The 26,570-nt window shown below is 40.3% G+C and overlaps 1 protein-coding gene across 1 annotated transcript in view; it reads right to left on the bottom strand.

Annotated features, from left to right (window-relative positions):
- The window catches only part of POLA1 (DNA polymerase alpha 1, catalytic subunit), a 303,995-nt gene that overhangs the window by 171,285 nt on the left and 106,140 nt on the right, over nucleotides 1-26,570 (bottom strand). Inside the window, exons 27-30 of the mRNA XM_082864756.1 lie at nucleotides 5,010-5,042; nucleotides 4,187-4,279; nucleotides 2,749-2,954; nucleotides 795-927 (exon numbers count right to left, since the gene is read on the bottom strand). Of these exons, the coding sequence (XP_082720882.1) occupies nucleotides 795-927; nucleotides 2,749-2,954; nucleotides 4,187-4,279; nucleotides 5,010-5,042 (465 nt within the window). The remainder of the gene's footprint in view (nucleotides 1-794; nucleotides 928-2,748; nucleotides 2,955-4,186; nucleotides 4,280-5,009; nucleotides 5,043-26,570) is intronic.

Here is a 26,570-nt window from a genome sequence, read left to right as displayed (position 1 = left end):
AATTCTAAAACTTCCATTTAATGCCATCATTAGATTCTGTTTCATTAAAATTCTTTTTAGCATGAGTTTTGACAACAAAATTTATGTATCACAAAACGAGTAAAATGGTATTTGCAAAATTACCTTCGGAATATGTAAGGATACTCTGTTTAAATGGAAAAACAGAAATCTATAACCTAACATCTTGTACTACACAGCACTTTGGGAAACCAAGATTTTCTTTTTCAAATTAGGTAAGAAAAAATATTCCCTATTTTCAACAACTAAGACTATCCATAAAGAGAAACTATTTATATAGTTTAAAAAAAAAAAAGCACAAGTGCTTTGAATATACAGAAAGCGCTGGCACCGCCTTAATTCTAAATAACAACGTCTAAAAACGCCTTCTGATTATAAGTACCCCTAGGGATCACCTTCTGTAAAGTTACACAAACACACGCTCTCTGTCTAAGCTTACAGGCCTGCCCCCCAAACAACTGTAACTTAGGACGACTATGAATAAGGCAATACTCCCAAGTCCCTGAAACATCAACTACATCACTCCATAGAACCTCTGGACACGAGGCTTCCGTGAGGAACGGAGAGAGAAGGCCCCAACTGCAGACAGGGTAGTGTCTGTGGCTGCGCGAGGAAGAGTGGTATGCTAATGCGCAGTCTGTGAGGTAGTCGTTAAGCAGCTTTCATCGCTAGCTAGAATTTATTTCAACTGCAAGAATGAGGTGGTTTTTCAACTATCTGAAGGAGGAGAAAAACACATGGCAGCAGCTGGATTCAGCAATAAATGCTACATTTACCTTGTTAATTTCAAACTGGCTCACTGGGACACTGCCATTTAGCACATTTTCTCCAATTTCTATTAACCTCTTCTGAATGTTTTCCACTATAGTGTCCCGGCTTTGATCCGAAAGTATCTGGCCAATGACAAAGCTGCAAAAAAAGAGACGGATTGATTTTTTTAGTATCATATTTACTAATAAAGGAGAGAAAGGAAGATAAGTGCCATTAGACTAACATGTGGACAAGAGCCACACTAAAAGCTAACATGACAGTTAATGTCCAAAAGCCCATTACTATTTGTTTTCTAACATTAACTCTGTCAAAGGTTTATCAACCTTGGAACATCAGGTTTGCCCTTAAACACACAGACCAGCCCCCTCCCCCCCTTTTTTTAACGTAGCAGCTAAGGCTTCCCATTGCGTGTGTACAGAGAGCGGTATGAGTTCCATCATATTTTTATGCAATTACAAAAATTCACAAGCAGTTGTGTTCTACTCTTAGGAGAAATTTGAGAACACAAATATTTCACTCTCCACATAAAGCACCAAGATATTATCTCTGCCCGAGATGACTACAAGCTAGGAAAGTAGGAATATGAAGTTCTTTATGCAAATTTTTTAAAACTCAAAGATTCCAAAGTTTTCTTTCTCCAGCTTTATTATATTTTTCAGTGTTCTCTAACCGTATTGCTATGCCTCAAAAACTTCATGTTATTCTATCAGACCCAAAAAAAAGAGAAAAAAAGAAAAAGAAAAGGAGTAAGGAAGCCAATATTTTATCCATTTCTGAGAAAATGCAGAGCGAGGGTTTGACAGCTGCATTATAATTTGTCAGAAAAAGAACCCTGACAAAAACATTTGTATGGCTTTAATTACTAATACATTTCTAACTCAGAGAAATTTACTTCTATTATGATGCATCTTTTCTTAGAAAACACAAAGCTGAAGAGAACACTCTAATCGAGTCTATACAAAGTGGTTTCATCTTTGAGTACATTTGGGGGCAATGAAGCATTTCAAACTATATTTCATAAAAGGCTAACAGTGACCCATACTCAGATGATCAACTCTGCCTAATCAAGAGTAGTTTTGCAGAAGCAACAAATGCTCAGTCTCCCAACTTGAAAGCAAGAAGACGACTGGAAAACAAGGAAAAAATGCTGACATTCAGCAATACTAAAATTAATTTAAAATTTCACTTTAAAGAAAAAAGTCCTTCTATTTTCACAACTGTTCAGGTTCACAAAACAGGAATTATCTGGAAAGATGGTACATAAACTACCCAAGGATTCGTCTTTTTTAAAATGGGTGCTTTATAACTTAATGTGACCCTAAAAACAAACAAATAGGTCTTATTATCACAACCTTCAGTCCCAGATGTAAAACTAAGGGGTCGGTCATGACATTTATTATTTCTGAGGTACATACAGTATTTGAGAACTAGCACTTAAAGTCACCTGAGATTAGTAAGAATCTTTACACACAAATGATATGGGCGGGAACAAAGTCTCACTACATGGCCCACTTTGAATCCCAGAACATTTTAAGCCACAACACGGGGACACCTTAACAGTTATGGCCCTAAGGAGGCACTAGGAACATTCAGGAGTACAACACACTGCACATTCTAAAAGAAACAGTAAAGCAAAACAAACCAAAAACAAGCCAACATCGATGAACCCAATTCTGTAAGCATCTAAAATGTGAAGGCTTACCCTCACCATGAGTTAAAACTTGTAAGATGCATCTTATAGCAAGCATTTCTTACTGAGCGAGTTTGGCTTTTTCTAAGTTTTAACCCATCTGTAAAATTCCACTCCAAATCAGTAAGAACTGTTAATATGCAATGATAACAATAACAAAAAAGAAGTCGTGTCCTTGTGCTTGGCAGAATCAAAGTGTTCTCCACACTGTTAACGCTTCAATTTTTTTAAAAACAAACAACAAAAGCAAAAATGAAAACTGAACTCACTTTCCAGTGTCTTTAGCAAGATCACACCAATCTCTTCTAACTATATCTAATCCTTTCACCTCCTGTTTGGTGACGTAATTCCCATCCACTGTTGGCTCAACAACCAGAGCAGCGTACTTCTTTTTCTTCAGCAGTAGCAGGGACTTGAAAATGCCATCAATGTCTATTTCAAGTAGTTTATACAACTTATTCACTTCACTTTTCACCTGTGAAAATTTCAACCATTAATGCTAGCTTCTCAAACATCTAATAGGGAGAAGATGAACATGCTGCAAATTCCCAAGAGTTCATCTAAACAAAACTAGAAGTCACATAAGACTAGAAGGCATTCATTCAGGTTATATAGAACACGGTATTATGCTTGGTATGATGCAAGAACTTTGAAAAAGCACAGGGACAAAAACAGATAAAAAGATAAACAAAGAGACAATAATATAACTATATCACCCCACTCAACCAAAGGACAAAATTGGCAGTGTCAGCCCCAGGAAATTTATGAAGATTATGAAATACTCTGTTTCGAATCTAAAAACTAAATGCATAAGTACTTACCTTCAAACTACTGAATTAGAGATTAGATAGTCCAACAACTAGATACATGGCCAGTAAAACTTTGACTATTAAAATAATGTCTAAGATCTCCCTGTACCTCCCATAGCACCTTGACTTTAAGCAAATAACTACCTGCTGAACAAATAAATGAAACAGCCACCTGCTCTTTATTGATAGGGTCATGGCATAGACCATCACCTCTAGGGAAAATGCACAACTTTTCAAGGTCCAATGAGTACAATATGCCAAGCTTGCTCTTAAGTAAAGACTACAGTTCAAATTTCAAGCATTTTAGGGGGGGAAAGGCAGGAAGCTGTTAGCTTGTAAGATGGTACCTTAGTTTTAGTTTATTGGGACAATATCTTAACATAGCAAGTGCTCAAAAAGCACTTGCTAATTGTGAACTGCAATTAGGAGGCTACAAATGATTACTTTTAAATGTCCCTTTGACTTTTCAAATATATTGGGATAAGTACTCCTGTAAAAATTATAGATATATGTATATATGTTGGTAGGTACTTATCCATATCTATCACTGTATAAAATGCATCTCAATACTACTAGAGACATAATTCTCCTTAAGAATGACAATGTGATAGGTACTAATGTGGTCACATCTTAAACTTATTAAACTTAGACTGTTTTCAAAGGTATAACATATCCAACACTTAAGGAAAAACCAATTTCCTTTGAATTTTGCCCTCAAAACAAACAACTGGAGTAGAGGTTAAGAAATATAACAGAGGATGAAGAATCGAAGGCACTAAGTTTATTATTATTTTCAGAAGGACACAGATGTACAGAAACTGGAATTTATGAAGTTCCATGTTAGAAACAGAATTCACAAAAGCAGGTTAAAACAGATAATTTTATAAAATTATCTCACCTTGTTTCCCAATTTAAACACTTCTTCCAGATTGGTGCTATTGGTGTTGATCATAATTGAATCTGTATCTCCATAAATAACTTCAAGATTCATCTAATGAAAAGCAAATATCATAAAAGTTAACAACAAAAACACTGTGACCATCACGCACCCAGTAAAACTCAAGATTTTCCATACTATAGAAACTACAGGTTCCGGATGACTTTTCAAGAGTTTACGTTTCTTCTTACCCATATTGTCACTGCACAACCAAAGACTAAGCCCCAATAAACCAGAAAGGCAAGCACTGCCACATTAAGAAAATCTCCCTAATTTTCTTATAACAGAGAGTGGAGTGGCAGGGGAAGTATCTAGTTTCAAAAAGATAAGAGACTAGGAAAGGGGGGTCTACCACTGTCCCACATGCTTCGTGGTCATGGCAATTTATGAAGCAGAAACAAAATGGGTTTTTTCAATTCAGGGGCACAAATCCATATTAAATTCTTAACAGTTTCAAACAGTATTTAGTAGAATATGAAGTGTCAAAAAAATCAATCATAACAAACAACACTAGAGCCCGTACAGTATAAAGGCCTGGAAGTAAGCTCTAATTAGCACCGTTACTAATTTGCTAGAAACACTCACATATAGGCTTCAAGCAGCGGCTAGATCATATCAGTGTTAGTAAAAGAAAAAGGCTATAATGCATTAGGAGGGATTATAAGTATAAACTAGGCATCCTAAGAAGTCATTTCCAGTCTGGGTTACAATTTTCCTTGAATACAAAAACATCTCCAGGTATGATATCTAAGAATCACTGTATGATGAAAATGCTCAGCATTACCTTCTGCACCATCTCTTTCGTATGCATCAAAATCTAAATGAAATAAAAAGTCAAGATTAATGCATTATATAATTACAAAAACCTAAATATATGCTGACAGAGATAGGTAACCCAATGATTTGTCATTCCCACATATTTTTAAAGCTCTTGATGGTTTTCTAACTACAACCCTCAAAACAACATCATCAATGTAATCTAAAAATCAGTTTGCCTCTACACTGACTCTTAGGCAGAGATACGTGAGCAGATTTGCTGTAAAGATCTATGTAAGATCTATGTAAGCAGATCTACATAAAGATCTATCTTTAATAAATATGAATAAAATACCCTGTTATAATATGGCATAAAGGCAAACTATTCTTGCTATTAATATTTAAATAGAACTACATGGCTAACAAAAAGCTTGACCAAGCATTTCAAATCCAGCAATTCTTACGGTATTCAGGATCTTAATTTTCAAAGTTAAAAAAAAAATGTAGATCTTTACTATATATCCCTGGAGCTAGTACAGTGCCCAGTGCAAAGGTGGGGCTCAATAAACATTCCGTAAATAAAGACAAACAGATATAGTAGATAGTATCTGTAGATAGGTCTGTCCCCAGGCCTACGCAGCTGTAAGACTACAGACATACAGGTTATAATGTAGTTGTAAATAAAAACAGACATAAATTATCTTGGACTAGATCAGAAGTAAAACATATTTTACAAATGAAGGCCTCTTCAAAGGAGTAATACAACATCCTCAGCACTCAGTATATGTGTGTATGTGTAAAATATATGGGCAAGACGCTCTGCTATGAGCATCTCGTGCATTTCTTCATTTCATTCTCTAAGGGCCCCAAGACAGCCACTATTAATACCGTTATTTGTTAGATGCAAAAAACAAAGAGAAGAGAATTAATTTCTCCTAGTAAGTGACAGAGCAAAGATACGAACCCAGGCGCTCTGACTCCAGAGCGTGGGGCCTGAGTCACTGCACGCTATTCTTTCTAGACAAGCATCCATCTTTCAAAGCATCAATCTAAACCAGAAGTCACCCTTCCAATGACCCAGATAGAAGATTTACTTCATTTATATTTCTTTTCCCTACCTCCAAGAGTCTTTCTTGTCAGCTAAGCTCAAACGTCATGGTGTTTCTGTCCTTCTTGTCCTTTATATTACAGATCCCTGTAAATCCTGGCCTTTGCGTGTCTTTTATATCTACCCCTTACGTTCCATTTCCATTGCCCGCCTCCTCTGTAGTACTGTCTCCCAATGTTGTGCATGAGTTCAGTGTCATATGTTCTTGGGAAAGGAAGACCTTCCCCTGCCCTGGGGGTGGTGAATACTGATCAGGCTAACCAATGGTTTCCATAGTGGCTGTACAGTGGAATCACCCGGGGATCTGTTAAAAAAATGCCAAGAGCTGGCCCCAGCAATTTTTTTTAAACAGCTCTCAAGATTATTCTTATGTTGCAGGCAGGGTTAAGGACCACTGGACTAAGATAATCATGGTAATCCCAATCTTTTTTTTAAGATTTTTTTTTGATGTGGACCACTTTTTTTAAGTCTTTACTGAATTTGTTACAATATTGCTTCTGTTTTATGTTCTGGCCTTTTGGCCGCAAGGCATGTGGGATCTTAGCTCCCCAACCAGGGATTGAACCTGCACCCTTGCACTGGAAGGCGGAGTCCCAACCACTGGACTGCCAGGGAAGTCCCTGGAAACAGTTTTTAGCTGACAGTTTGTCCCCTACCCAACTAGACCACAAGCTCCTGGAGGTCACAGCACATGTTTGCGCTTCACATCTAACAGGCACTCGAAAAACTGTTGGCTAGTTGACTGATAGGTCTCATAGTAATCCCAATCACTCTTCTACTAGACACTAAAATCCAGTTAACTCATAAAAAACATTCACTCTCTTCCACTTCATCTTCATTTATTAACATATAAATTACAGGGAAATGCACTGTGGGAGAATACCTGACAATTCCTTTGGGAAAAGGGCAATAATGAGATCAACCCAAGTCAAGTTAATCATAGTGAGGACAAAACTACTTATCATGAGTTCTCTTCACCCTCTGCCCCTTCCACCTTGCTAGGCTTGGCTTTCCTCATCACAACGGACAACCCCACAAGGTAAGCATTCCCTGCTAAGTACACCACCTCAGGAGCAATCTGTCAACCTTTGACTCCAATTCCACACATGCACTAACGGATTTCTTCTGCTCTCCTTTTGCACTGTGAACCAAACCTACTATATCATCCCTGAGTGCACCTCCAACATGAAGTGTCAACGTTCACCTTTCAGATCCACCACCCACCCTCATGCTGTCCTTCCACCAACTCACAACCATTTCCACACACAATTTGAGGGCTGCTACTAAAATGAGTTCCCCTTTGGTGGCAGAAACCTCTCAGTGGATGCTTTGCAAAAAATGATAGGAAACTAAGCAAACTATAAAGACTATACATACTGCAACTGCTTTTTTCACCTAATACTTTATTTTAGGGATTATTCCATACCCACACATAAAGAGCTGCCTTATGCTTTTTTTAACGACTACATAGTATTCCATTGTACGACTCAAGCATGATTTAACTAGTGCTCTGTTAATGAACGTAGGTGGTTCCTAATCCTTACCTTCATAAACACACTTTAATAAATAATCCTTATATACATGTAATTTGCCAATCTGCCAGTAATGAGATAAACTCCTACAAGAGGGCTTATTGGATCAAAGGTTGTGTTTTTACATTTTTGATAAATATAGCCAAACAGGTCTCCAAAGAGGTTGTACCAATTTCCGACAATACTTTTAACCACCATCTTTCCTGTGGGTTACCAAACTCTTATTATCTAGCAGAGGCCCTGGTACATGGTAGCTATTAATGAATATCTGTAGAATGCTGAATGAATAATCCTGAGGAGTAGGCGCTATTATAAACCCTATTTTACAGATGAGGAAAACTAGGCTCTACGATTTTGCCCAAAGTAACAGAGCTAATCAACAGCTTGATCTGGAAGCTGGACCTTATGTCTCATTTTCTTTTCACTGTGTCTCACTGCCTTGTTAAAAGGCCCATACCACATGAATGTTCTGGAAGCCAACAATCAAAAACTTATACATTACAGATATTTTCCCCATTAAAGAAATGCATTTAAAAAAAAAGCCACAGGTATCCTGAAAGGTCTACTGGACACAAGGTACAGTGCTTACAAGATAACCGTTCATAAGTTCACTTCAAAGTGACAAGCCTAATATTAAAGCTACCCATTCTGACAGAAAATCACTTTCTAAGTGCCAGCAGCTAGAACACAGGGCTATAAAGGCTTGCTAAAGTCATTAATAAGGCAGCCTGCAGTTATCTCATTTCACAGCAACACCTGCATATTTATCTACTCATTACCAATTGGATGATGGAATTTTTTCAAGCACATTTCAAAAATCTGCCAACTTCAAGTGTAAAAAAATAAACTTTGTGGTTAATTTTTCCCTTAACAAAGTACAGCTGTTGAGAATAATTGTTCAAGATCTTACCCTGTAATGTCAACTGCAGCAGAACAAAGAGTATTTAATTAGCAAATCTATCCAGTAATTCAACACCTATTATATAAAATGCCTTCGTGATTTTATTCAGGATAATTTGCTAAGAGGGTTATTACTGACATTCAGATGGAATTTAAAATTCCTACGCAAGTCGAGTCATAATAGCAGTAATGATCTCCCCAATCAGGAGATTCGGTGTCACACAAGGCTCTTGCAATGCAGCAGCCGATTTCCTGACTTCTTAATTCCTGGGCTCAGCTCAGCGAGAGCCCTTCATGCCGGTATTTCAGTCAGCAATACATCTTTAATGGGACTCTATTAAAATAACTAGAACAAAAATGACTTTTTTTTTGGTTAAAAAGAATGACAGCACTGCCATCATATCAATCATTGCAGGCTTTGCAGAGCAGTGCCATTGGGGGAAAAGAGGAGGGGGAAACAGGAAAGGAGTGGGGCTGGGGGTGGGGAGAGCAGTCATTAAAATAACACGAAAAGGTGTTTTAGCCCCAGTCTGAGCCTCTGAAGACTGGGGAAGGATGGTGAGGACTAAAAAGGAAATGTGAAGTGTATTTCAAAAATTGCTTCCTAAAGAAAATAATGTGTTCAGGACCACACCCATGATGCGGTTTACTAAGCACGAAGCATGTCTGTCGCACCAGGATAAACAGCGGCAGCCACCTAAGACCAACCACGACTGAGGTGTGTGGTTACAGGTCCTCCTAACAAGGCCAGGGTCTTTATTTTTTGTTAGAACAGAATACTAGTGTTTTGCCATGCATGCATTCAAAGGTTATAAAATGATTTTAATGGTATTACAGACTAAAACAGTGCCTTTTTTTTTTTTTTTTTTGGCTCTGTTGGGTCTTCGTTGCTGTGCGCGGGCTTTCTCTAGTTGCAGCGAGCGAGGGCTACTCTTTGTTGCGGTGCGCAGGCTTCTCACTGTGGTGTCTTCCCTTGTTGCAGTGCACGTGCTCTAGGCGCACAGGCTTCAGTAGCTGTGGCACGTGGGCTCAGTAGTTGTGGCTCACGGGCTCTAGAGCACAGGCTCAGTAGTTGTGGCTCACGGGCTTAGTTGCTCCGTGGCATGTGGGATCTTCCCAGACCAGGGATGGAACCTGTGTCCCCTGCATTGGCAGGCAAATTCTTAGCCACTGCACCACCAGGGAAGTCCCAAACAGTACTTATTAATATTAAATGAGAGAGAAAACACCAATTTCCCACAGTTAAAAAAAATAAAATTTCAAGCTCTTACTCCAAAAGCATACATCTATTATAGTAATATCTACTAACAAGAAACCCACTTTGATATCTGATGCAGAAACTAAACAAAATGGGAATCTTCTAAGATAAGAAAATGCTGGGTTAAGGTCAAATTCGAAACAAATAATGCACGAACAGAATGACAAGTGAAATCTCAAATGGCTTTAGGATTCTTCTGTTACTGATGACATAAAATTAGAAATAAACTGGAAACTTTTTGTAATACATTAGCATAATAGGGGTAGCAACATGAATGGTTTTGAAGGATAGGGAAGAGAAAAGTAGAAGAAATATAAATATTATGATATTTGGTAATCCAACCATTATCTAAGCTTTCCCTATTCCCAGTTTCAGCAGTTTCCAAGCAGGACTCGGTGTTACTCAGTTCTCCTGCTTGGCAAACATCTTTTATTTCATCTTCATTATATTAGATCGCCTTTTTCCTATTTTCCTATTCTCTGTTATTCTTAGATATGTGTCTTCTCTCTAAGATGTTCAGGGAGCAAGGGCTATGGATTTAATAAGCACTCTACTTTCTGTATCCTCCATTCCCATGACACTGGGCTCTCTACTGCCTTTAAACCTTAGCTTTACGTTCTTTAAAACTGCGATACTACTACCACCTAGTTCCCAGAGCTAGGTGGTAATAAGAAGAACTGTATGCTGAAAACATGCTTTACAAAGATAAAACGTTATACAAATATGAGTTAAAAAAATTAAAAAGTCAGGGGTCTGAAATCTGAGTACTGGTTTAAAATTGCCAATTACTAGCTAAGTGATTTGCGAACAAGTTGGTTTCCCCCTCTAGGTCTTAGCATCCTCATTTATAAAATTAAGAGGTTGGGATTCCTCCCAGATCTAAAAATCTAGAATCCAAGCTTGCCAAGTAGCAATATCTCTTCCTTATATATGGCTGCTTTGACTTTGTACCACATTCATTTCTTTAGTGTTATGAAAAGGAGGCACTAATATATCCAACAAAAATAACTATCATTATAAGACTATATTGCCATATTCTAGGTTGCTTCTGAAGGCCACTTGGTCGTAAAATAACTAGAAATACATAAGCTCTCACGAGTTGTCTGCATATAACTTTATGCACTTCATTTAAGTGGGTGGGCACATTTACAGTATATAAAACATCTGACACCTTGTCTTGAGATCACCCTGCTCCCCTGCTCCGGGAGAATACATGCACACCTACACACCTACACACACACCTACACACACACACACACACACACACACACACACACACCAGTGTTTCTCGTCCTCAGAACTACTGACATTTAGGCTGGATAATTCTTTGTCATGGAAGGCTGGCCCTGGCCTCTACCCACTAGATGCCAGTAGCATGCATGCACACGCATATGTGTGCACAGACACACACATACACTCTTCAGTTGTGACCAAAATTTTCTCCAGATATTGCCAAATGATTCCTGAGGAGCATAACTGCCCCTGGCTGAGAATCAGTGATATTATACTGATAACTCAACATTTTCTCTCTCCAGGCCCATATTCAATTGTCTGTCCCACAAGCATTTATTCTAAATCCCAACCATCACCAGCTCCAAACATAATAAATGGCCCCTCCAACTAAAACATGAAGTTCTTTTATTTTACAAGGAACTTCACACCACCAGAAAAGTCTCTCTGGCCTCCCCAATCCAATGATACTAATGAGAATGTTAGTCCAATGTAGCCCCCAAATGATTCTGTGTAAATCACAGCATACAACTCTATTAGAAAAGGTAAGATTAAGAAACTATAAGCAGGGGCTTCCCTGGTGGCACAGTGGTTGAGAATCTGCATGCCAATGCAGGGGACACGGGTTCGAGCCCTGGTCTGGGAAGATCCCACATGCCGTGGAGCAACTGGGCCCGTGAGCCACAACTACTGAGCCTGCGTGTCTGGAGCCTGTGCTCCGCAACAAGAGAGGCCGCGACAGTGGGAGGCCCGCGCACCGCGATGAAGAGTGGCCCCCACTTGCTGCAACTAGAGAAAGCCCTCGCACAGAAACGAAGACCCAACACAGCCAAAAATAAATAAATAAATAAATTTATTAAAAAAAAAGAAACTATAAGCAAATTATAAGCAGAGATCATGTCTTTGCCATTAAACCTAACACAATGCCTGGCATGTAGCAGTAATTCAATGCATATTTATTTCTCAGGCTCTAGTAAAAGGAGGCAAACCCAAGTGGTCCAGCGTGAGAAGAAGAAAAGAAGCAAAGCCATGGATTGATAAATGCACCTCCACAACAACAGGACCCTAAAGCTGGTTACAGGAAGCAGCTATTAAACCCACACACAGCACACACTTAAATGCTAGCTCCTTCCATGCAAGAAATGAACAGTAAATCAGTTTTAATTCCACCTTCAAATACAATGCATGTTAAATAAACAAATATTCACTCAAGAGAAATTAATTTCTACCCCACTGATAAAGGCCCGTTAATTATAAACTTGACTGAAACAGTGTACCTCTCCCATACAACTCGTTTCCAGATAAACTGATTTTGTTTTAAATCCTTAATTTACAACATAACCTTGTGATAGCTCATGTGTAAGGAATATAAAACACGTTGACTAAACAAAGCTTTCTGAAAGGTTTCCCCTCCCCAGCAGACACATTTAATGATATTTACGAGTATCTTTCAATTACTGCCGTAAAATCTGACAGGGCCCTAATTTTGATCTAAAAAATTAAAAAACCACAAACTCCGGAGCTGGATATGTGAAATGAAAACTGAACTTCTCCCTTGTCTTCTAATTTCTTCCCCCAAAATATTTACTCATCTTGTGGATTTTTAAAAATCCACTTTACATTTTGACTTTTAAAAAACTGTTTTCACCTTCAAAGAAACCTTCCTTTCACAACATTCTTATGCTCTATTCCTCCTCCACTCCAACTTCCAGTCTAGAAACTCACGTCTTATATGTTTCACTTGCATATATGTGCACTATTGCCATACGTGGGATTATACCTGACACAGGAGACTGGAGAGCTTGTAGAGCTGGTTTTAAAGCAAACTTGAGCCAAATCTACTCACAGACACAAGAGTTCAAGTACGAGCCTACATTCTTAAATATTAAATTCTCAGGGGGAGAAAAAAAATCCCTCAGACAACAAGATTGAAACTAGAGCAGGAGATGTTAACCTAAGGTCAAGGAATCTGAAAATCCCCGAAACTGCAAGGAGAAATTTGAATGTGTGCCTATATGCATTTTTCTAGGAAAAGGGTCCATGTGTTTCATCAATTTTGAAATTTTGATTCACTTAAGTATAAGTATCACTGAAGATGTTCCAATTAGCCATAAAAATAGAGCTTTCCGATTTCCTGGAATTCACATAATGTCCATGAGACTAGAAAAACCCCACCCACAGGTCTTGCCTCTTGCTTTGGAGCTGGGTATTTTCGGCCCCTTCAATGTATTTCCCTCACAGAAAAACACAGACATGTCAAAAGGCACCAAGATTTGGTTCCCTGATTGACTCCTCACATAACTCATCTGGGGGGCTTACGAAGACACGGCCAAACTATGTCCGCCCTGTAGCGAACATCGGCACTCAGGCAAGTTTCGCACAACCTGATGAAAACTGACTCCAAGTGTCTTACTTCAGTAATCACTTAGACGGAATGAATTTTACATTAGTGGGATCAAGCATGCACCAAGCCTCAGTGGAAATGAAAAGGGCTTATAGTAATAGGATTTATAAATCCACCCATTAGGTTAATGGCTAAATGATTTACATGTAACTTTCTCCCCCACCCCGCCCTCCCTCACCCTTTAACTCAGTAAAAACTATGCTTGGCATTTTCCACTGCAGTGCCATACACAAACGAAATAGCCTTTCTATTTTGGGACATTCTAATTTCTAATAATGGCTTGGGTAGCTACCATTAACTCTTTCAACGCACAAATAATTGACTAATAAAATTAAGTATTCTATAAGGCCTGAAAGTGCTTAATTGATCATAATTGTCTATTTGAGAAGAAGGCGTCAGGCTGGCTATGCTCAGATAATGAAGTTGGGCAATTCTAAAGCACTGCAATCAAGATAATACTTATGGCTAAAAAGGACATTAGCATTTTCCAGAATCTGCAACATTTTCTTTATAACTGAGGTCATGAGAAAATGTGACGTTAGCCTCACTCACGTTAGGTCTCACTCTGAGCTCCTGGCCCCCACAAATATCAGATTTCGCAGGATGCCACTCATCATTACTAAGCACCTGGCCTGAAGCTCAGCCGTGGAAGAGGACCTAGCTGGCGGTCCGGAGGACAACCTCAAGCTGCAGTGACCAAGGCGCTGCTGTCACCATTTTGATGGAAGCATTGTTGATTTCCAGAAAGCTCAAGATTAGTGTGACAAGATAGCCATGGGGCTGTCCTTCATTATTCTCTGCCTCCAGGGAGGTCAGAGGAGGGAGAGCTTTTTAAGCTCAGTACCTGGGGGGGACGGGGGGTGGGGGGTGGGGGGAAGGGACGACTCCCTCCCTCAGTCCCAAGGCTAAACACAAAATTCTGTTCTATAATGACCATACTTTCTACATGCCCTCCCACAGCAACTCTATTTCTTATAAAATGGTGTCCCGGGCTTCCCTGGTGGCGCAGTGGTTGAGAGTCCGCCTGCCGATGCAGGGGACACGGGTTCGTGCCCCGGTCCGGGAAGATTCCACATGCCGCAGAGCAGCTGGGCCCATGAGCCATGGCCGCTGAGCCTGCGTGTCTGGAGCCTGTGCTCCGCAGTGGGAGAGGCCACAGCAGTGAGAGGCCGCGTATGGGAAAAAAAAAAAAAAAAAATGGTGTCCCGTACCCACCCTCTTTTTATTAGAAGTTCAGAAAACAGATTCTAGGAGCTAGCTATGATTAAAATATGGAGGGCTCCCACTACAAAGAAAAATCTTTCAGAAAGATGGTCTCGTTCTGGGGAAATGTGATTGTGTCCACCTGTCCAGAGATACATGCATTGCACACATACTCAGGCATGCCTCCAGAATGTCTCTCTACATTTAAGGATCAATCAAATAATGTGTTCCCATTTATCAAACACTTTTTCTCCTGTCCCATCATCCTCTATGCTTTCTTTGGGAAGAACTCAGAAAATTTTGAAAGAAAGATAAATACCAAGTTGAGAAAAGTCATTTAGGATGGAGATGCAGAATATGGAGAGGACAAAATATCAATATATAAGCTATAAAAGATGTGGCTAATCACTGCTATGAAGAAAAAATCCCCTTTACTTCTGAACTTCATTTGCATTTCTACTCTCTAATCTGGCCAAGGCTCAAGAATCTGATATGAATTCTAGGAAGCTCTGTTATTTTCTTTTTGTTTAGAACCTCAAAAAAGAAGTTATCATTCACTCATCAACAAGTATTTCCTGAGCTGTTCTTATGTGCTAGGTAAAAGGAACACAAAGGTGAGTGATTCAGACATGATTCCTTCCCTCTAGAGCATGTAATATCTAGTGGAGAGAACCAAACAGGCAACTGAAAAAAAATATGCATACATAATAGGGGCCTCTGGGGTGGGAGTTAGAGAAAATTCCTGAAAGCAGATTGTCAATAAGGGGAAGGTGAGCTATACGGAATAACAGGATAAGGGGGACAGGGGAAGAGTGTGAAGATCCAAAGGACAGAGGGGAAACTCAATGGTGATTGAAGAAAATTAAGCTTTCAAAATTTTTTTTTATGTTTTTGTTTGTTTTTTGCCACAAGAAGAAAATAAAAAGTATGGCTGAGGCTAGAATGCTTGGGAAAGTTGGGAGAGGGCAGGAAAGAGGCCCAACTGTGCAGGGCCTCATAAGCCACAGTAAGGACTTTTAAGGAGGGACAGAATCAGATTGATAGTTTAAAGAGGTCTCTCTGGCTATAAAACTTGTGGAGAATACATGTGGAGGAGTGGGGGCAGGGGCAGCATCCAGGAAGAAGTAATAAGGCTTGAATAACATAATAGTCATTGCACTGGAGAGAGAGAGAGAGTCATGGGTATTTAGGAAGTGGAATCTACAAAACCGGGCAACTGGCTGGATTTGGGGCACGAGGAAGAGACAGGAGTCAAGGATGATACCCACATTCCTGGTTTAACGACTGGGGAGGCAGCTACTCATTGAGATAGGGAATCCGGGAAGGGGAGCAGAGGCAGAGCGTTTTGTAGCTGATGAATATGCTATGCCTGTGGACAACTCAGTGGAGACCACAGGGAGGCAGGTGGAAGCAAGGATGCTCAATAGAGGGGATGTGGCAAGTTTCAGATGCAAGAAATCCAATGCTCAACAGAGATGCAATATATGAATAAATCAAAGCAATGGCAGCGGGCAGACAATAACAGAGCCCATCAAAACAGACGGCACAGTTCATGATGGGGAAGCAGGAGAAAACCGAGACGAGGCAAGCTGGCACCCCAACCACAGTAATGGTGCTCCGTGGGTCTCCTGATCCCTCATTCCTCCTCCAGCACCCTCCTTTCCCTCCCATCTATCAAATCTCCGTTCTTTCTGTCACAATTGGCAGGTGTCACACAAACCAGTGGCCACTGGCAAATCTGACGCAGGCTGCCACAGTCAGACAGCGAGGCACCACACGCTGACCTTTAACGAGAACGATCCCAACAGGTGGCTAGCGCCTAACACAAATAATTGTATTAAGCCTCTGAACAAGGTCAAAAGGGGGGAGCACCTTGCCTTTTCATGAGCAACCAAAGCAGCTACCAGCCGCGGCTCAAGAAACAGCAAGCAAAACCTCTGCGGAGGCTCCCCTCCTTGAGGCGGCGATGGGCTCAACAGGAAGACGGAACAGCAATCAATTCACTTCACAAGGGAAGAGCCTCCCATTGCTCAAACATAACCATCCTTTTCCTGCCTCTCTTCTGCATTTGGGAGCGGGGAGGGCTCCTCCCTTATGTCAAGATTGACGCCATTTGTTAGCAGTTCCGGTTCATAGTCAGCCAAGAAAAGAAAAGGAGTGATGGGGGAAGGGTTCCCCTGTTTCCAAATAATATTCTCCACACCCTTTGAGAGAAACTAAGTCCTAAGTGATTAATTCAATTGCCTTTGTCACTGATTTGATAACATCAAATATCTCAGAGTTCTCATGGACCTCTGACCTCAAAGCTAGCCACTGTTTTGACAGAACAGACAGCTGTAGCTCGGGGGTGGGAGGAGCCTGCGGAACCTCCTGAAAGAAGAGCACCTCATCAAGGCCCAGAAATTCCACTGTGTGGGAAGAAGCCAGGAGCCTGCGACCTGCTGTAGGACCCCATGTGCCGAGCTACAGCCTTTCTCCCTGACCTTTACATACAAAAAAACAAAACCAAAAACCTTTCTTTCCCCTGGCGACAACCTCCTCTCCTCCCACCCTCTTAAACCTTGTGACTGCAGATGGCATGGCTAGGATGAGCCACAAACCACTGGCATGTCGGTCCCCAGATAAAAGAATCCAAGCAGTAGATCAGATTGCTGTCAGCTGCAAACGAGCCAGCACTTCAGCTGCTTCACATTCTTTATTTTTAAATGGCAGGATGGTCTCAAGGGCATGGTGGCCTGTCACACAAGAAGAGAATACAGATTTTAAAAGACAAAACCAAAACCCTTGAGGGTGCGCAGACTCACCCAAGATTGAGAACTGAACAAGCACTTTAGAAAAGGGCATACAGCAGCCTTTTACAAACCAGTTCTGAGTGTGTTTCTCTTAGTGACTTGGTGGGAGAAAGCTGACTACAGGACAACAACAATAAAAAAATCTAACTACAGACCAGTTCTTACTCAATGGGACTAACAGATTAACTCTCCTGCTACTAATTTGGAAAATACTTATGTTCAGAACTCTGAATCCAGAGCATTAAAATATTGGGATGTGCCAACCAATAACAAAGTTACCTACTCAGTCAGCCCCCAAAACCAAAAGAGCATGTAAAATTAAATATAAATCAATAAAATTTAAAGAGGATGGTTAGGGAGAACTTACCTATGCAGAATACAAAATGTGTTTTCTTTTTTCCCTATACAACCACCATCACCACCAGATCATTCTTAACTAATTCTTAGAAGCTGAAGACCAACTTGGATTTTGATGTATAAACTGCTTTTGACGATATTCCGTTTTAAACAGATAAACACTTTAAAAAAAAATGCAAGCCAAAGACACCCTTTTGAGAAACTAAGAAAACAGATGTGGAAGCCATTTGTTTAGATGAAGAGGAATTTTCGCTTTTATAGGAATACAATGATTCATGAAGAGGAAAAAAGTCTGTCATCAAGTTTACTTCAATAGATACTGTTGGGTTGGAGGGAGCTTTCTAAATATGGCATTGCTTTTCTTCACATCTCATCTCTCCTGAAATATCTCAAACTACCACTAACAAACATTACTTTTATTGTCTTTGTTCCTTTAAATTTTCTGCTTAGTTAATATATCGTGCAGGAGAAAAAAACCACAACGCTGGTACTACAGCATTACATACTCGCTTTTCGTGCTTAGATAGCTGAACAAAATACCTTCTGCTTTAGGGATTCATCGAAAACAAGCTAGCTTGAGATAAAGCATTAGGAATACGAGAACCCTCGACAAGAAGTTCGGAAAGAACAGCTCTCCTTAACCCCAAAGGAGATGAAATTAAAGACTAGTGAAGTCTTTCTAAGAACTTCTGGCAAAGAGGAAAATCTCCTTTCTTGATGTGTCTGTTCGATGGAGATGTCAAGACAAACTAAAACAGGAAGAAGAAAAAGGGCATTGCGTTCAACCTGGGCAAATGCATAAGAAAATTCTCTCCTTCCATCCTGTGCGCCACGCTCATCTGCTTCCATCCTCCCTTCCTTGTCCATCGCCAGCTCCCCTCTCTGTGGGTCTACAGGCCGTTCTCCATGTTAAGAGGCACAAGGTCTGCAAGGGGTGAGGTACTTACCTTCCACATTCCTCTGCCTCAACAAAAAGACGGGGCAAAAACAGCCAACGATCCTCAGGGTTTTTTTGTTTGATAAACAAACAAACCCCCCCACAATTCCCTACCCCTTAAGATTCTGCTATGATCTCAATAAATAACCACAGGGAAAAGAAATCTCTTTTCTGCAATATCTCCATCTGCCAATATTTTGCCACATTACTTTCTATAATTTATATTTCAAAAACAGATGTTTGAACCCATCCCAAATATAACAACATAATTTTAAAATTTTTATTTATTTATTATTTTTGGCTGCATTGGGTCTTCGTTGCTGTGCGCGGGCTTTCTCTAGTTGCGGCGAGCAGGGGCTACTCCTCGTTGTGGTGCGTGGGCTTCTCAGTGCAGTGGCTTCTCTTGTGGCGGAGCAAGGGCTCTAGGCATGTGGGCTTCAGTAGTTTGTAGCATGTGGGCTCAGTAGTTGTGGCTCATGGGCTCTAGAGTGCAGGCTCAGTAGTTGTGGCTTGCAGGCTCTAGAGGGCAGGCTCAGTAGTTGTGGCGCATGGGCTTAGATGCTCCACGGCATGTGGGATCTTCCTGGACCAGGGCTCGAACCTGTGTCCCCTGCATTGGCAGGTGGGTTCTTAACCACGGAACCACCAGGGAAGTCCCTAACAATGTAATTCTGAAGGTGCATTTTCAACTGCACAAACTTCCTCTATGAGCTATGGCTCAGTCTGTGAACCTCCTTCATGGTCTATAAAATTCTGTATTGGTGTATATGTGAACATTTTTCTGGATAAAGAATCCACAGCTGTCACCCAATTCTCAAATGGGTCACAGCCCCAAACAGATTAGCCTCCCTTCCAAACGTGGACAGATGTTATGCTTATGTTGAATCAGTCTTAAAACTATAGTAAAGAGCTGCCTGGTATATTTCATACCCATGGCTGTGCTCGATTTACCCAAGAGACTGCCAGAGAGGAGTGACTCATTTTGCTGGCCCCAATGCCACTTGTAAACCCTTTATTAAGCATCCTAAAAATTAGTGTCAACCATCAGTCATAGGTGAAGGGAAAAAAAACAAATGAGTCTTAACAAATCCATGACCACTATGATTATAATTACAGAGATAGCGTATGGTTTTGATTAGGAAATTCCAAAGGTTGGTTAGTTCACTGGCTGTCTGTAAGGAATCTTACCCATCATTAACTTCTTTTTTTAATTAATTAATTAATTTATTATTTTTGGCTGTGTTATGTCTTTGTTGCTGCGCGCGGGCTTTCTCTAGTTGCGGTGAGCGGGATCTACTCTTTATTGCGGTGCACGGGCTTCTCACTGCGGTGGCTTTCTTGTTGCAGAACACGGGCTCTAGGCGCGTGGGCTTCCATAGTTGTGGCCTGCGGGCTCTAGGGCGCAGGCTCAGTAGTTGTGGCACATGGGCTTAGGTGCTCTGCAGCATGTGGGATCTTCCCGGACCAGGCAAACCCGTATCCCCTGCACTGGCAGGCGGATTCTTAACCACTGTGCCACCAGGGAAGCCGAAAGCTGATTTTTTTAAAATCTGCAAGATTCGCTATTAAGTTGGATGGCAGACATTCTTTTAACGATGCTGACGAGGCTGGCTGGTGGACATTTCAGATCTACCTGGCCCTGCCTACTATCGGGCCACAGCAGCATGACTCTTCCTCCAGCAAAGAGAGAGTACTCCTGCTCTCTTGTTACCTCCAGCTCCCATTCCAGTATTTTGAATTCCTCCTCTATTTCTTAATTCTACAGTCAACCCTCTTGAACACAAGAGGCCTTCTAATGTCATGTGTCACTCAGAAGACTGAATACTTCATGGTCAAGGTTTCCTAAATATATCCTTGCCTATCTCACTCCACCACTTCTCTTTGCCATCTTAGGAGTAACCCTCCATAAATCCACTAATTCAACAAGCATTTACAATGGGCTGAGCACGGAGGGAAGTATAAAAGGAGTTTCACTGCTCTTAAGGAACTTAAAAGACAAATGTGGTCACCTCCAAGTAAGCAGCTTTCCCTTTTCTGACAATGAAAGGAACAGATCTCAAGAGTTGTCACGCAGGAATATAAAAACAGGATGACTGAGGCAATCGCACCAAGTCCCACACCAATGGACTGATCTATTAAAATCTTCTCTTTGGAGGCCTACCTAAATCTTCAGCTGGGTCCAACTGAGAAGGAGAGAAGGAGCTCAGGGTCCATGCAGGGCATGACATTAAAAGGGAGGGAAGGCAGTGCTGATAAAAGAGGAATGGGACAAATGGTTTCTGACAACATCATTTAAATATCCTTGTCCCTACCTACTGCATCTTAAAGAAAAGGAAACCATGAGATACAAGGGTCCAGGTCAGGGACAGACATAAAGTCTGGAAACCTGAGATCCAATGAGCTTCAGTGGCACACCCAATATGGCCTCTACGGCCTAGCTTTCTCATTTCTTTGCAGTCCAGAGTATCTTTCCTTTCACATCAGGAATCTCACCTCCTCCCCTTCCAGCATCTTTCATCTGTCCCTTCCTACTCGTGTCTTTCTTTCTAACCATTTCTCCTCAATTAAGGGTTACTCATTCACTTGACAAATAGGTATTGACAGTCTGTATTGCTCAAAACATGGCGCTTACCTCTCCTAAGGTACCTAAAATGCAGTCCATGCCCTTGAGGAGCTTACCATCTACACCCCAGTTATTCACAGTGGTCTCATTTCTTCTTTATCTTTTAGGGCTTGACTCCCCACCCCACCCCCAACCTCATGTTCAATGTGTACAACCTATCCTGACTTGTAGCTTCATTCTCAGAATGCAACTCGAATTGTTCTTTCAAAGCTCAGTAATCTCTTCTCACCAAAAGTCATGATCATTGCTTCGGTTAGAGTCTTCAACAATCATCTGGGCAGCTACCCTGATGGAATGGAAAAGCACTTCACTGCGTTCAGTTCATCATGACTACCCTCCACCAGATCCTAATGACAAAGCCCACACACGAACACGCCTCCAGACATTGTCAAATGTCTCATAGTGGCCAAAATCTCCACCAGGTGAGAATCACTAACCTATATCAATGGCTCCTGTGCACACGCTTGAGAAGTGACTGATGTGTCATAAAGCGTACCGATTCCTGACATACGCCTATTGTCAGAGATTATTTAGCGCACAGGATTACGTTATCCAAGAGGGATTTCTCATATTTAGGCAAACTTAACAAAGTCTCCAAATATACCAGGTATCTTGCCTTTGTTCATCCAGTTCCACGCTCCACCCTGCTCTGTGGGAGGGAAGGATGACCTAACAGACTACATCAAAGAGCTCCCTCATCCCAATTCCAGTGGAGTTTGGCTAATGGCGAACACTGCTTGGATCAGGAGGGAAATGAGCACAGGCTATGCCTCTGGCTTTCTCCCGGAGGGGTCAATGTCAGGGCTGGCGGAATCCATCCACTTGCGATCAGAAGACCCTCCTCACCCAACTCTCTCTTTGGGGGTTAGGCACCTGTTCCCCCTCTCACTCCTTTTCACCTCAGAGTGTAACATCCCTGCTATTACTAGCCCTGAAGTTCACACAACTGCCTTGTGATTTTACTATATTCGCCGCCCACATTTTGGTAAATAATCCCTTTACCAAATCCTCCTATTAATCCCAGTGTCATCTCTTTCCTGCTGGGGCCCTGCTGACTGATACACCAAATACATTTTTAAATTTATCTGAAATGTTAAAAGCAAGCAGTTTTAAAATGTTCCACTCGAAGCTCCATTCTCCTGAAAAGAGGCTCAAAAAAAGCATCACGTCTTGAAAATCTCTAGGCTTTTAAGATGTGTACAGAAGATTACTGTGAACTTTCTTTATTAAAGAGCAAGCCTGTGATATATCTCTTCTACTGTAACATATTAATTAAAATGCTCAAATTTATATTTCCTTTAGCCCGACCTTACCCCAAAGAGAAAGAAAAATAGTAGAACATTACCTCCACCTTATGGTCTTGACAATTCGGTCAATTATTATATGTTAACTTACATCGTTATTTTTCCATGTACATATTTTACGTCTCTAATTACTCTGTACATTAATGTTAAGGACCAGGACTCTATCTTACATTTGTTTTCCTCACACTTCTTCATTCATGCCTTGCATTAGTTCCTTTAAGAAAGAATATATTCGATAAATATTTGTTGACAGTTGGAAACAGCATCAACAGAAACAGAACAGAAGGAAGCAGGAAAACTAGCCCCAAGAGGTGTACTCACTACTTTAGTATTTTCTTATTTGCCTTATCAAGAGATCTTGCCACCAGAAGAAAAATAAAACCTTCACTGTAAGGTGAATGTAAAATTTTAGGAAAACAGCTGTATACCCATCAAGATTATTTTCCACAAGTAGCCAACATGAAATAGAATTTACAACAGAGACAGGAAGAAGGGTAGGTGGAGTTAGAATAGAAGGAAATGAAGAGGCTCAACAAGAATTAATTACTGGTAATTACACATGCTACAGCCTCTCTTCTTTCTCCACCCTCGAGCTAATCAACAGTGGGAACAGATGTGATCTGTGGTATTGGGGAGGGGGGTGCCTAACAGCTGTTTGGAGAACATGCCATTAAAAAGCAGCCTTGTCCACAGAAACCCAACAGTTTCACTATTTGAAAGAAAAGAGGTAATGAATAATGACCACAGTCTTACTATGAACTTCAGCTCATTCAGGCCAATGATGAAGTTTTTCTCCTGATTTCTTTTTTTTTTTACAGCTTTATTGGAGTATAATTGCTTTACAATGGTGTGTTAGTTTCTGCTTTATAACAACGTGAATCAGTTATACATATATCTCCTGATTTCTGATGAACAATGGCAGTGGCTCTAGTATTTACTGTTACAAGAGTGCCTCAAGAGTTTAATCTATTTTACATATCTCATCCAAGTACTCACAAAACCAGTACAAACATCCAACTACCCCTTAATGACTAAGTAGTCAATAAATCTTAACTATGATAACAATGATTACAAGAAAAACTCATTAAGTTCCCACCACAGGGAATACCAAATCAGGGTAAAATAATCACAGATTTGCTAGACTATCTTTCTGGATGTTCTTCCCTGGGATAAGAACTCTAAACAACATGAAAATCAGAACATTCCAATTTACTTCTTTAAAAATTTAAAGAATACAGCATACTATCAATGCATAGAATCTTTCCTAAAAAATAAAAACACAGGCTAAAGCCCAGGAATCAATTTAAAAACAATATAACAACCAAGGCTTTATCAGGAATGCACTTACTCACAGAACAAAAGTTTCAACCTCTTTCCAGTAAGGAGCGGTTTTTGCTTCTTCCAATGTCTGATGACTGCCAGCTGAGAAGGGCTGGGAGGGAGGGTCAATGGCATTCCCACCCCATCTGGGACACTCCTGGGGCCCAAGGAATGAAGATAGGTGGCACAGTCTGGTGTCAGGAGTCACCAGGTGACTACCATCTAGGATCTGAAACTCTCGTGCTGGAAAGGCCGAGAAGCTTTTAGACTTTGGAACCAATTAGGTTCCAAAAGGCTGTAAATACCTCCATTTCATCACAAATCCAAAGTTGTATTCAATAAATGATTGATTATGCCACTGACTGATAGCAAACACACTGACCGCTTTTGTTGAAACATGCAACTGTGTTGAAAGCTTTGAAAGTTCTTAAGTAGCTTAACACTTGCAAGTTCTTCTTAGGTTAAATGTTATTTATATATACATGGTTGTAGCAAACATATACACATAGCGTGTTTGAGAGCGCACATAATCATACACACTTGCAGGATACTACACTAATTACCCATATCTGATCTTATTAAACTGAGCTTGCATATTCTCAACTTTACTTCTGTGTATTTTGGGGGTAACTTCCAAAATTTCATTTAGTCACAGTAGTACATGCAAATTGCACTAAGATTCAATCTTGTTGGGGATAATTAGAGAAAGATGGAGCTGGGCTTGGGAAGAGGAAAGAAAGGTAAGAGCCGATGGCAGAATAAGAATAAAGATTTTAAGAATGAAACCATAGGAAAAATAAAGAAGGTGAGTGCAAAACACACTTGGGACTCCAAACTACACACTGAAGGCATCTAAGAGACAGCAGTGAGTGGGGGTGGGGAGCCCTGGGAGGCGACCATTTCGGAGTTTGAAAATCAGAAAGGCAATGAACAGCTAGGCTGAAGACCAGCCACGGGGAAGGAGGGGAAATGCCTCGAAGCATGCTTATTACCTCCAACAAAGCAAATTTTCTATTAAACAAGGGATCATGAATGAAAATGAATACACAGTACCCCGTATTACTAAATAAGAATATAAATTAAAGGTCATTTGTACTACATTTCGAAGATTTATTTAACTGAATATAAACACTGTTTATTCCTAAGAGCTCTCAACTTCAGACCCCCTGTGACTACAGTTTCCATGAGGTCTAAAGTTCTCTAACTTAAATTCTAAATCCATGAGTTTTCAGGAACCTCTTCCTCCTGGCGAGAAAAGGACTATACCCTTCCATCTGCAACTCAGAGGATGAAGCTATTCTTTTTGGTGTGCTCTGCAAACCCACCTTTCGATCCCTAGAAATAATTTTAATTATCTGCAAAAGAGCACGTAAGAAAGTTTAAATTAATCCTTCATCCTAAATTATGTTGCTTTTCTGCATCAGCAAAGACACATTACCATGCAAAATAATGAGCCTTTTTTTTTTTATTTTGGTCTGATAGAGAATATATTTGGGAGAGAAATGGGAGTTTCTGGCAAAAAATAAAGGCTTCATTACTTCAGCTTTAAATGTAAATTAGGCACTCAGCAGCATGCAAGTTAGGACAATTTTCCTTACACAAGATAAGACAAATTATATTTTATTCCTTAGTTCTTAACAAGAGTCACTTCCTTAGACATACCTAACCCTTAAACAAAGGCTGTTCTTTGTCACACTAGGGAAATGTTTTTATTACTGATGTTCTTTAATTATGAATAAAAATTTCTCTTCTATACTCATGCTCATAACAAGCTGCTACTTTAGGCAAAGAATATCTAAAATGAATATAGAAATAAAAGGGGGAGTATTTGCTTTCTATGTAAATGTTACACTTATCACCCCAACTAGTGGAAAGGCCTTTTTCAAAAAACACAGCTGTCCTTTGAGTCTCTTAACAGTCTGATTTTGCAAGAAAGCGATGGCCTTTAAAAGTGAAAACGGCATTAAACATACATCTGATTGCACATAATCACACTAACGTAACAACTACCAGTGTTTCGTGGGGCTTTGCTCGTTTTTAAAAGGTGATCACTTCTTTCACATGCATACAACTTTCTCAATCTATCTGGAGCTCAGTGTGTCCAAATGTCTCTGTTCTGCAAAGCCCTTGAATAAGACCTATCCAATCTCGTCCTCCACCATGGCACAGTGCTGGTGCCATGGCGGAGCCATGGCCTATTTACCTAGAGGCTTCTCCTTACATTCAGCCACTTGGGAGACCACTGTTACACAAACAAGGATCAAAGACGTTTGTGAGTGTTTTGTCCTAGTTAATCTGAATACATGATAGGATACTGCATCTTTAGCCTGAAGTTGCCTGAATCATTGATGGCAAAAATATAGTCTTTGGGTGTTAAGTCTGAATTTTTCCTTTAGTTCCACACAACCTGAATATATAAGTAAAAAGAAGAAAAGGTAAATGGGATATGCTCAACATCTTACTGAATTAACTTGTAACACTTAAGGTCCTAACATGTGATATCAAATTTTTAATATCAGCTTTACACTTGAGAGATTCTCCAATTGTCAAATATCTTTTCAAGCTAAACTCTCTGATTAATATTTAATCTGATGAGAGTACAATTGACCTAAATTTTTGCA

This window comes from Leucopleurus acutus (genome assembly GCF_964270905.1).
Source record: "Leucopleurus acutus genome assembly, chromosome: X".
In the NCBI taxonomy this organism is placed as follows: Eukaryota; Metazoa; Chordata; class Mammalia; order Artiodactyla; family Delphinidae; genus Leucopleurus; species Leucopleurus acutus.
This window is presented reverse-complemented; position numbering and strand designations above follow the sequence as displayed.